At 44.4% G+C, this 12,497-nt stretch overlaps 1 protein-coding gene across 6 annotated transcripts in view; it reads right to left on the bottom strand.

Moving 5' to 3' along the window:
• pcloa (piccolo presynaptic cytomatrix protein a) overlaps positions 1-12,497 on the bottom strand; it is a 543,385-nt gene that overhangs the window by 314,373 nt on the left and 216,515 nt on the right. For all 6 annotated transcript variants that reach the window (XM_038811992.1, XM_038811991.1, XM_038811990.1 and 3 more), the window contains exon 4: positions 696-1,328. In XM_038811992.1, the coding sequence (XP_038667920.1) occupies positions 696-1,328 (633 nt within the window). The remainder of the gene's footprint in view (positions 1-695; positions 1,329-12,497) is intronic.

Genomic DNA, 12,497 nt, shown 5'->3' with positions numbered 1-12,497 from the left:
TCAACTTCGGCCCTTCTTCTCTGCTCTTTGTAATTATCGAATATATTTCTTACATACAATGAATCACAGTATAATACCTTAACAGTTATAATCAATAGTTGTAGTAAGAACCTACCCAACTATACTCACCCAAACAGCTGTTTAGATTTCCTTCAGAGATGTCAACTTGTACTCTGCTCTTTCCTGCAGCCTTTTTCTTTTGTTCTTGATTTCCCCCTGCTCTGAATCCTTACAAAGGTTCCCATCCCCAACCATATTAGTTTAACCCCCCCCCAGAATATCAGTCAAAGTCCTGCCCAAGTGTAACCCGTCCAGTTTGAACAGATCCCACCTCCCTAGAACTGGTCCTAATGCCCCAGGAATCTGAAATCTTCCCCCTCACAACATCTCTTCAGCCGCGTAATCATCCGATATTAAAACAGAAAATGCTGGACAATCTCAGCAGGTATGGCAGCACCTGTGGAGAGAAAAGGGAGTTAACGTTTTGAGTCTGGATGACTCTTTGTCAAAGCTGGATTCATGTGATAGACCATGCTGTTTTCACTCTGCCCAGCAGGTGGCACTGGTAGTAATCCTGTGATCACTATCTTTGTGGTCCGACTTTTCAAGTTGCTTCCTAGCTCCATATATTCTGCCTTTAGGACCTCATTCATCTTCTTTTTTACCTAAATAACATAAGTAAATTGTTTACTTACCATTGCAGCTTTTTCTTTTGTAGCCTCAGGTGTTTTTAGCTGCTCATTCTGCACCTTCCTGTCTCCAGACAGCAGTTTTGGGCAGCTGACTGAAACTTCTTCGGGGTTCACTGTTTTCAGGCCCGTCAGGTCTTTCTTGACTATTGGCTCCATGCTTTCTGCTGCATTAGCTTCTTCTCCTTGTTTATCAGCCTCTTCTTTTCCCACTGGTGCAGGTGGAAGCTTCTTGTCCTCAACTGCTGGAGGCATTACTTCAGTGACTTGTTTTGTGATGTTTAATACCTGGTCTAAAGGTTTCTCCTGTTTGACTGAAGTTGGGGTTTCTAATGGTTTGGCAGGAAGTTTATCTGCCATTTCTTTCTTTTCTGCTTCTTTTAAAGCAGTTGTTTGAGGACTTGCTTTTTGTTGCTGTGGTCCTTTTAGCTGGGGAACAGTTGGTTGCGCTGCAGCAGGTTTTGAAGGACCAGCAGAAGGTGGACCTTTCTGAGATTGCTGTTTGGGTGCAGACTGAGCAGGAACAGCCTGTTTCGGTTTTGATGAGATTGGAAGGGAAGGCGGCATTTTTCCAAGGTTTCCCAGTTGTCCACTTAGAGCTCTTTGTGTTTGACAGGTCAAGCAGAGCCATTCCTTGGGCTGAAACACACAAACACCATTTATTAAAAACATCCATTTTGTTTTTATCAATCCAGTTCCTGGTTAACGTTTTAATTATTTTATGGGAAAGAACACCTGAAGGAAATAAACAGTTTCATTTGCATCTTAGTTTAATCATATTCAAATTCATTAATAAACATGAGATTCATGAATTACATTTATTTTACCTGAAATAGGCTGGAAACATTAACACATAGCAATAGAACGTTCCACTTCTAAATGTAACGACAAACATAAAACTTCTGGTTGATTTGTAAGACTTTCTCACACAAGAATCTTTAACAAACAGTATTCAGAATAAGCATGAATAATGTATTGTTTAATAAGGAGACACATTTTGGGAACACTCATTGTGATGGTCATCAACATGAGGACATAATTAGACATTAAAATCGGACATTACTTAATGTTGATGCTGCTGAGGAATGCATTCTCAGTGAAAATGTTAGGCCGTTTTTTCGAGTGAATAAAGTAATTAGAAACCTGAACAACTATTAGTCAGGAAATTATTGCTGCCATTATTACAGTTTAACATTTCACTGTTGCTATTTTAATTGCGGTGCTGGCACATTTAAATTTAAATTTTACACAGGAATCAGAAACATCATGATAATGCACTAAGTCTCAGATTTTCCACTTGCATTATTTTATCATGACCAGTTACCCACTAATTTTAGTTTGTGTATGAAGATTATAAGCAGTAATTTCTAGATAATGAGGTTAATACTGTAAAGATTCAGTACTAGTTTTCACCTTCTCCTTCAGTGCCCTTTCAGAATACTTCGAGAATACTCAGGGAGACTCGATTTTTCAAGTGACAACATTAGCTGAAAGTTCAGTTGCATGAAACTGAGGAGCTGATCTTTCTTCTAGTGGAAGGCAACTGTTTCCTGAAAGACAGAAAGGAAGGAAAGGATGGGTGGGGTGAGGAGGGGTGGTTTGGGGAGGGAGAGCAGTGCAGGGGTAACTTTGTTCATAAAGGATGAGATCTGTACAATGTTGAGAAATGATCTTGGTTCAGGAGATCAAGATGTAATCAGTTTGTGTGGAGCTAAGAAATGGCAAAAGAAGCAAGTCACTAGTGGGAATAGTTAGGCCCTTAAAAGTAGATACATGTGGGACAAAGTACATATCAGCATACATACAAAGTACATACCGTAGCACGGTAGCACAAATGGCTAGAACAGTGGCTTCACAGTGCCAGGGTCCCAGGTTGGATTCCCTGCTGGGTCGCTGTCTGTGCGGAGTCTGCACATTCTCCCCGTGTCTGCGTGGGTTTCCTCCGGGTGCTCCGGTTTCCTCCCACAGTGGACAGACGTGCAGGTTAGGTGGATTGGCCATGCTAAATTGCCTTTAGTGACCAAAAAGGATGGAAGGATTATTGGGTTACGGGGATATAGTGGAAGTGAGGGCTTAAGTGGGTAGGTGCAGACTCGATAGGCCGAATGGCCTCCTTCTGCACTGTATGTTCCATGTTCTAAAAAATAGTAGGGGCTCCCTAGAAAGGTATTGCAATGATCGTGTGTGACTGAAATTTTCACATTGATTGGACAAATCAAATTGTCAAAGGTAGCCTCGAGGATGAGTTCATAGAATGCTTTCAAAACTGTTTCTTAGAAAAATAACTTCTGGAACCTACAAGGGAACACACATTGTACTTGGTAATGTGCAACGAGACAGAATTAATTAAGTACCTCAACGTAAAATTCTTTGGACTCGAATGGTTCCTACAGATTGGAGAGTAGTGAATGTAACCCCGCTATTCAAAAAGGGAGGTAGAGAGAAAACAGGGAACTATAGACCAGGGAGCCGAACATCGGTAGGAGGGAAGTTGCTGGAGTCCATTATCAAGGATTTCATAGTTCAGCATTTGAAAAACAGTGATGTAATCAGACAAAGGTAGCATGGATTTACAAAACAGAGATCATGCTTGACAAATCTAGTAGAATTCTTTGAAGATGTAATGACAAGAGTTGATCAGGGAGAACCGGTGGATGTGGTTTATTTTCAGAAGACTTTCACATGGTCTTGCATTTCAGATTAAAAGCGCATGGGATTACAGGTAGTATCTGAAGATGGATAAAACGCTGGTTAGCTATGTTGTTTGTCTATAAATTCTAAGTTTGAAACAAACACCAGTTGAAATGCCAATCCTTTTCTGAACTGATTCTGAAATCTGAGACCAAACAAAAGAAGGATCTCCATTGCACAAGAGCTGGTAAGATGTGTATTGTGATTGAAGATGTGGTTAACACTCGGACCACAGAGGTTAAGAGAGGTCACAGTAAGGAACAATTTTTACATCAGAAGAATAAGTGATTACAATTCCCAGCTGTTAGTCATGTGATTATCAGCTTTGTGCATCACATTAACTTTTCAGCATCAAGTTATTTTCAAAAGGCCATCTCAGATATTTAAGAGGCCGGCAGCAATTATTTGAAATAGATACTTGCCCCACGACAAAATATTTGACATCACATTTTTGAGTTTAATTTTATTTCTGGCAATTGTTGGGATAATAAGTACGTCACCTATTCCCTGAAATATGAGTGTTAGTTGGTTTAGTTTTTTTAAAGTATTAGACTGTGCATTCTATTCAGCTTTCAAAGTGCTAAAGACATGACCTTCCCTGCGCAAAACTATGCTGCCTATGACTGATAAGTCTATTTTCTTCCCAATGTGAATAGATCCTATCCCTCAGTATCCTCTCCAAAGGTTTGACGTTTGACGTCAAGCTCACAGGTCTATAATTCCCTGGATTATCCCTGCTACCCTTCTTAAACAAAGGGACAACATTCGCAATTCTCCAGTCCTCCGGGACCTCACCCGTGCTCAAGGATGCTGAAAAGATATCTGTTAAGGCCCCAACTATTTCGTCCCTCGCTTCTCTCAGTAACCTGGGATAGATCCCATCCGCACCTGAAGACTTGTCCACCTGAATGCCTTTTAGAATACCCCAAACTTCCCATTTCCTTATGCCGACTTGACCTAGTGTATTTAAGCATCCATTCCCTAGCCTCAACATCCATCATGTCCCTCTCCTTGGTGAATACTGACGCAAAGTACTCATTAAGAATTTCACCCATTTCCTCTGACTCCACACATAAATTCCCTCTTTTCTCTTTGAGTGGGCCAATCCTTTCTGTAGTTACCCTCTTGCTCCTTACATATGAATAAAAGGCTTTGGGATTTTCCTTAACCCTGTTAGCGAAATATATTTCATGAACCCTTTTAGCCCTCTTTATTGCGCGTTTGAGATTTATCCTACTTTCCTGATATTCCTCCAAAGCTTCATCATTTTTAAGTCGCCTATATCTTATGTATGCTTCCTTTTTCATCTTAACTAGTCTCACAATTCCACCTGTCATCCATGGTTCCCTAATCTTGCCATTTCTATCCCTCATTTTCACAGGGACATGTCTGTCCTGCACTCTAATCAACCTTTACTTAAAAGACTCCCACATTCCAAATGTGGAGTTACCCTTAAACAGTTGCTCCCAATCCACATTCCCTAGCTCCTGTCGAATTTTGTTATACTTGGCCTTTCCCCAATTTAGCACTCTTCCTTTAGGACCACTCTCGTCTTTGTCCAATGAGTATTCTAAAACTTACGGAATTGTGATCGCTATTCCCAAAGTAATCACCGACTGAAACCTCAACCACCTGGCCGGGATCATTCCCCAATACCAGGTCCAGTATGGCCCCTTCCCGAGTTGGACTATTTACATACTGCTCTAAAAAACTCTCCTGGATGCTCCTAACAAATTCTGCTCCATCTACGCTTCCAACACTACATAAGTCCCGTTCAATGTTGGGGAAGTTAAAATCTCTCATCACGACCACCCTAGTACTCCTACATTGTTCTATAATCTGTCTACATATTTGTACCTCTACTTCATGCTCGCTTTTGGGAGGCCTGTAGTAAAGTCCAAACAATGTTACTGCACCCTTCCTATTTCTTAGCTCTACCCATATTGCCTCAGTGCTTGAATCCTCCATCGTGCCCTCCTTAATCACAGCTGTGATATCGTCTCTGACCAGTAATGCAACTCCTCCACCCCTTTTACCTCCCTCCCTATCCCTCCTAAAGCATCTATACCCTGGGATATTTCATTTCCAGTCTTGCCCATCCCTCAACCAAGTCTCAGTAATATCAATAACATCATATTCCCAGGTACTAATCCAAGCCCTAAGTTCATCTGCATTACCTGCTATACTTCTCGCATTAAAACAAATGCACCTCAGACCACCTGTCCCTTTGCGTTCATCATTTCTTCCCTGTCTACTCTTCCCCTTAGTTACATTGAGTTTATTATCTAGTACCTTACTGGCTTTAGTTAAGAACATAAGAACATAAGAACATAAGAACTAGGAGCAGGAGTAGGCCATCTGGCCCCTCGAGCCTGCTCCGCCATTCAATTAGATCATGGCTGATCTTTTGTGGACTCAGCTCCACTTTCCGGCCCGAACACCATAACCCTTAATCCCTTTATTCTTCAAAAAACTATCTATCTTTACCTTAAAAACTGTAATGAAGGAGCCTCAACTGCTTCACTGGGCAAGGAATTCCATAGATTCACAACCCTTTGGGTGAAGAAGTTCCTCCTAAACTCAGTCCTAAATCTACTTCCCCTTATTTTGAGGCTATGCCCCCTTGTTCTGCTGTCACCCGCCAGTGGAAACAACCTGCCCGCATCTATCCTATCTACTCCCTTCATAATTTTAAATGTTTCTATAAGATCCCCCCTCATCCTTCTAAATTCCAACGAGTACAGTCCCAGTCTACTCAACCTCTCCTCATAATCCAACCCCTTCAGCTCTGGGATTAACCTAGTGAATCTCCTCTGCACACCCTCCAGCGCCAGTACGTCCTTTCTCAAGTAAGGAGACCAAAACTGAACACAATACTCCAGGTGTGGCCGCACTAACACTTATACAATTGCAACATAACCTTCCTAGTCTTAAACTCCATCCCTCTAGCAATGAAGGACAAAATTCCATTTGCCTTCTTAATCACCTGTTGCACTTGTAAACCAACCTTCTGTGACTCATGCACTAGCACACCCAAGTCTCTCTGAACAGCGGCATGCTTTAATATTTTATCGTTTAAATAATAATCCCGTTTGCTGTTATTCCTACCAAAATGGATAACCTCACATTTGTCAACATTGTATTCCATCTGCCAGACCCGAGCCCATTCACTTAACCTATCCAAATCCCTCTGCAGACTTCCAGTATCCTCTGCACTTTTCGCTTTACCACTCATCTTAGTGTCATCTGCAAACTTGGACACATTGCCCTTGGTCCCCAACTCCAAATCATCAATGTAAATTGTGAACAATTGTGGGCCCAACACGGATCCCTGAGGGACACCACTAGCTACTGATTGCCAACCAGAGAAACACCCATTTATCCCAACTCTTTGCTTTCTATTAATTAACCAATCCTCTATCCATGCTACTACTTTACCCTTAATGCCATGTATCTTTATCTTATGCAGCAACCTTTTGTGTGGCACCTTGTCAAAGGCTTTCTGGAAATCCAGATATACCACATCCATCGGCTCCCCGTTATCTACTGCACTGGTAATGTCCTCAAAAAATTCCACTAAATTAGTTAGGCATGACCTGCCTTTTACGAACCCATGCTGCGTCTGCCCAATGGGACAATTTCTATCCAGATGCCTCGCAATTTCTTCCTTCATGATAGATTCCAGCATCTTCCCTATTACCGAAGTTAAACTCATTGGCCTATAATTTCCTGCTTTCTGCCTACCTCCTTTTTTAAACAGTGGCGTCACGTTTGCTAATTTCCAATCCACCGGGACCACCCCAGAGTCTAGTGAATTTCGGTAAATTATCACTAGTGCATCTGCAATTTCCCTAGCCATCTCATTTAGCACTCTGGGATGCATTCCATCAGGGCCAGGAGACTTGTCTACCTTTAGCCCCATTAGCTTGCCCATCACTCCCTCCTTAGTGATAACAATCCTCTCAAGGTCCTCACCTGTCATAGCCTCATTTCTATCAGTCGCTGGCATGTTATTTGTGTCTTCCACTGTGAAGACCGACCCAAAAAACCTGTTCAGTTCCTCAGCCATTTCCTCATTTCCCATTATTAAAACTCCCTTCTCATCCTCTAAAGGACCAATATTTACCTTAGCCACTCTTTTTGTCTTATATATTTGTAAAAACTTTTACTGTCTGTTTTTATATTCTGAGCAAGTTTACTCTCATACTCTATCTTACTCTTCTTTATAGCTTTTTTAGTAGCTTTCTGTTGCCCCCTAAAGATTTACTCTGTTACTCTGCACTGAGATTGCTGCCTCTTTACTGACCTCTCACTTCCTAATCTGGTTCCCATCCCCCTGCCACATTATTTTAAAACCTCCCCAACAGTGTTCGCAAAAGCAGCCTCTAGGACATTGGTTCCAGTCCTGTCCATGTGTAGACCATCCGATTTGTAATGGTCCCACCGCCCCCAGACCCGGTTCCAATATCCCAAAAATCTGAACCCCTCCCTCCTGCACCATCTCTCAAGCTACGTATTCATTCTGACTATTCTTGATATGGAATCAGCTGAGGAGGCATTTTAGGGTGGAAGAGATGTCGGTGCTAACGCTGCTGTGCGAGAATCATGGGTTTGAGCCGAGGGGGGTGGATAGTGTATAGAGGAAGTGGAAGGAAGTGGGGCTGGTCAAGGTCAGGGATTTGTATTTGGAGGAAGGGTTCTGGAGGAGCTAAGGGAGAGGGTAGAGTTGCCGAGGGGTAGTGAGTTCAAGTATGTACAGGTTAGGGACTTTGCACGAAAGGTCTGGAAGGGATTTCCCAGATTGTCGGGATACACCCTGCTGGGGCGACTGCTGCTTCCAGATGTGGAAAGGGAGGGACGAATTGGGGAGATATATATAAGTTCATAAAAAAACAGCGCCGTTCTATTGCATTGTGCAGCAATCTCAGTGCTGAGTAACAGCGCTGTGCTATTGCATTGTGCAGCAATCTCAGTGCAGAGTAACAGTGCTGTGCTATTGCACTGTGCAGCAATCTCAGTGCAGAGTAACAATGCTGTGCTATTGCACTGTGCAGCAATCTCAGTGCAGAGTAACAGTGCTGTGCTATTGCATTGTGCAGCAATCTCAGTGCTGAGTAACAGCGCTGTGCTATTGCTTTGTTCAGCTATCTCAGTGCAGAGTAACAGCGCTGTGCTATTGCATTGTGCAGCAGTCTCAGTGCTGAGTAACAGTGCTGTGCTATTGCATTGTGCAGCAATCTCAGTGCAGAGTAACAGCGCTGTGCTGTTGCACTGTGCAGCAATCTCAGTGCAGAGTAACAGTGCTGTGCTATTGCACTGTGCAGCTATCTCAGTGCTGAGTAACAGCGCTGTGCTATTGCATTGTGCAGCAGTCTCAGTGCAGAGTAACAGCGCTGTGCTATTGCATTGTGCAGCAATCTCAGTGCTGAATAACAGCGCTGTGCTGTTGCATTCTGCAGCAATCTCAGTGCAGAATAACAGCGTTGTGCTATTGCATTGTGCAACAATCTCAGTGCAGAGTAACAGCGTTGTGCTATTGCATTGTGCAGCAATCTCAGTGCAGAGTAACAGCGCTGTGCTATTGCATTGTGCAGCAATTTCAGTGCAGAGTAACAGCGTTGTGCTGTTGCATTGTGCAGCAATCTCAGTGCAGAGTAACAGTGCTGTGCTATTGCATTGTGCAGCAATCTCAGTGCAGAGTAACAGCGCTGTGCTATTGCACTGTGCAGCAATCTCAGTGCAGAGTAACAGCGCTGTGCTATTGCATTGTGCAGCAATTTCAGTGCAGAGTAACAGCGTTGTGCTGTTGCATTGTGCAGCTATCTCAGTGCAGAGTAACAGTGCTGTGCTATTGCTTTGTGCAGCTATCTCAGTGCAGAGTAACAGTGCTGTGCTATTGCACTGTGCAGCAATCTCAGTGCAGAGTAACAGCGCTGTGCTATTGCATTGTGCAGCAATTTCAGTGCAGAGTAACAGCGTTGTGCTGTTGCATTGTGCAGCAATCTCAGGGCAGAGTAACAGTGCTGTGCTATTGCATTGTGCAACAATCTCAGTGCAGAGTAACAGCGTTGTAATATTGCACTGTGCAGCAATATCAGTGCTGAGTAACAGCGCTGTGCTATTGCATTGTGCAGCAATCTCAGTGCAGAGTAACAGCGTTGTGCTATTGCACTGTGCAGCAATCTCAGTGCAGAGGAACAGCGCTGTGCTATTGCACTGTGCAGCAAACTCAGTGCAGAGTAACAGCGCTGTGCTGTTGCATTGTGCAGCAATCTCAGTGCAGAGTAACAGCGTTGTGCTATTGCACTGTGCAGCAATCTCAGTGCAGAGTAACAGCGCTGTGCTATTGCACTGTGCAGCAATCTCAGTGCTGAGTAACAGCGCTGTGCTATTGCACTGTGCAGCAATCTCAGTGCAGAGTAACAGCGCTGTGCTACTGCACTGTGCAGCAATCTCAGTGCTGAGTAACAGCGCAGTGCTATTGCATTGTGCAGCTATCTCAGTGCAGAGTAACAGCGCTGTGCTATTGCACTGTGCAGCAATCTCAGTGCAGAGTAACAGCACTGTGCTATTGCATTGTGCAGCAATCTCAGTGCAGAGTAACAGTGCTGTGCTATTGCATTGTGCAGCAATCTCAGTGCTGAGTAACAGCGCTGTGCTATTGCTTTGTTCAGCTATCTCAGTGCAGAGTAACAGCGCTGTGCTATTGCATTGTGCAGCAGTCTCAGTGCTGAGTAACAGTGCTGTGCTATTGCATTGTGCAGCAATCTCAGTGCTGAGTAACAGCGCTGTGCTGTTGCACTGTGCAGCAATCTCAGTGCAGAGTAACAGTGCTGTGCTATTGCACTGTGCAGCTATCTCAGTGCTGAGTAACAGCGCTGTGCTATTGCATTGTGCAGCAGTCTCAGTGCAGAGTAACAGCGCTGTGCTATTGCATTGTGCAGCAATCTCAGTGCTGAATAACAGCGCTGTGCTGTTGCATTCTGCAGCAATCTCAGTGCAGAATAACAGCGTTGTGCTATTGCATTGTGCAACAATCTCAGTGCAGAGTAACAGCGTTGTGCTATTGCATTGTGCAGCAATCTCAGTGCAGAGTAACAGCGCTGTGCTATTGCATTGTGCAGCAATTTCAGTGCAGAGTAACAGCGTTGTGCTGTTGCATTGTGCAGCTATCTCAGTGCAGAGTAACAGTGCTGTGCTATTGCATTGTGCAGCAATCTCAGTGCAGAGTAACAGCGCTGTGCTATTGCACTGTGCAGCAATCTCAGTGCAGAGTAACAGCGCTGTGCTATTGCATTGTGCAGCAATTTCAGTGCAGAGTAACAGCGTTGTGCTGTTGCATTGTGCAGCTATCTCAGTGCAGAGTAACAGTGCTGTGCTATTGCTTTGTGCAGCTATCTCAGTGCAGAGTAACAGTGCTGTGCTATTGCATTGTGCAGCAATCTCAGGGCAGAGTAACAGTGCTGTGCTATTGCATTGTGCAACAATCTCAGTGCAGAGTAACAGCGTTGTAATATTGCACTGTGCAGCAATATCAGTGCTGAGTAACAGCGCTGTGCTATTGCATTGTGCAGCAATCTCAGTGCAGAGTAACAGCGTTGTGCTATTGCACTGTGCAGCAATCTCAGTGCAGAGGAACAGCGCTGTGCTATTGCACTGTGCAGCAAACTCAGTGCAGAGTAACAGCGCTGTGCTGTTGCATTGTGCAGCAATCTCAGTGCAGAGTAACAGCGTTGTGCTATTGCACTGTGCAGCAATCTCAGTGCAGAGTAACAGCGCTGTGCTACTGCACTGTGCAGCAATCTCAGTGCTGAGTAACAGCGCTGTGCTATTGCACTGTGCAGCAATCTCAGTGCAGAGTAACAGCGCTGTGCTACTGCACTGTGCAGCAATCTCAGTGCTGAGTAACAGCGCAGTGCTATTGCATTGTGCAGCTATCTCAGTGCAGAGTAACAGCGCTGTGCTATTGCACTGTGCAGCAATCTCAGTGCAGAGTAACAGCACTGTGCTATTGCATTGTGCAGCAATCTCAGTGCAGAGTAACAGTGCTGTGCTATTGCATTGTGCAGCAATCTCAGTGCTGAGTAACAGCGCTGTGCTATTGCTTTGTTCAGCTATCTCAGTGCAGAGTAACAGCGCTGTGCTATTGCATTGTGCAGCAGTCTCAGTGCTGAGTAACAGTGCTGTGCTATTGCATTGTGCAGCAATCTCAGTGCTGAGTAACAGCGCTGTGCTGTTGCACTGTGCAGCAATCTCAGTGCAGAGTAACAGTGCTGTGCTATTGCACTGTGCAGCTATCTCAGTGCAGAGGAACAGCGCTGTGCTATTGCACTGTGCAGCAAACTCAGTGCAGAGTAACAGCGCTGTGCTGTTGCATTGTGCAGCAATCTCAGTGCAGAGTAACAGCGTTGTGCTATTGCACTGTGCAGCAATCTCAGTGCAGAGTAACAGCGCTGTGCTACTGCACTGTGCAGCAATCTCAGTGCTGAGTAACAGCGCTGTGCTATTGCACTGTGCAGCAATCTCAGTGCAGAGTAACAGCGCTGTGCTACTGCACTGTGCAGCAATCTCAGTGCTGAGTAACAGCGCAGTGCTATTGCATTGTGCAGCTATCTCAGTGCAGAGTAACAGCGCTGTGCTATTGCACTGTGCAGCAATCTCAGTGCAGAGTAACAGCACTGTGCTATTGCATTGTGCAGCAATCTCAGTGCAGAGTAACAGTGCTGTGCTATTGCATTGTGCAGCAATCTCAGTGCTGAGTAACAGCGCTGTGCTATTGCTTTGTTCAGCTATCTCAGTGCAGAGTAACAGCGCTGTGCTATTGCATTGTGCAGCAGTCTCAGTGCTGAGTAACAGTGCTGTGCTATTGCATTGTGCAGCAATCTCAGTGCTGAGTAACAGCGCTGTGCTGTTGCACTGTGCAGCAATCTCAGTGCAGAGTAACAGTGCTGTGCTATTGCACTGTGCAGCTATCTCAGTGCTGAGTAACAGCGCTGTGCTATTGCATTGTGCAGCAGTCTCAGTGCAGAGTAACAGCGCTGTGCTATTGCATTGTGCAGCAATCTCAGTGCTGAATAACAGCGCTGTGCTGTTGCATTCTGCAGCAATCTCAGTGCA

Source organism: Scyliorhinus canicula, chromosome 11 (genome assembly GCF_902713615.1).
Source record: "Scyliorhinus canicula chromosome 11, sScyCan1.1, whole genome shotgun sequence".
NCBI lineage: Eukaryota > Metazoa > Chordata > Chondrichthyes > Carcharhiniformes > Scyliorhinidae > Scyliorhinus > Scyliorhinus canicula.
This window is presented reverse-complemented; position numbering and strand designations above follow the sequence as displayed.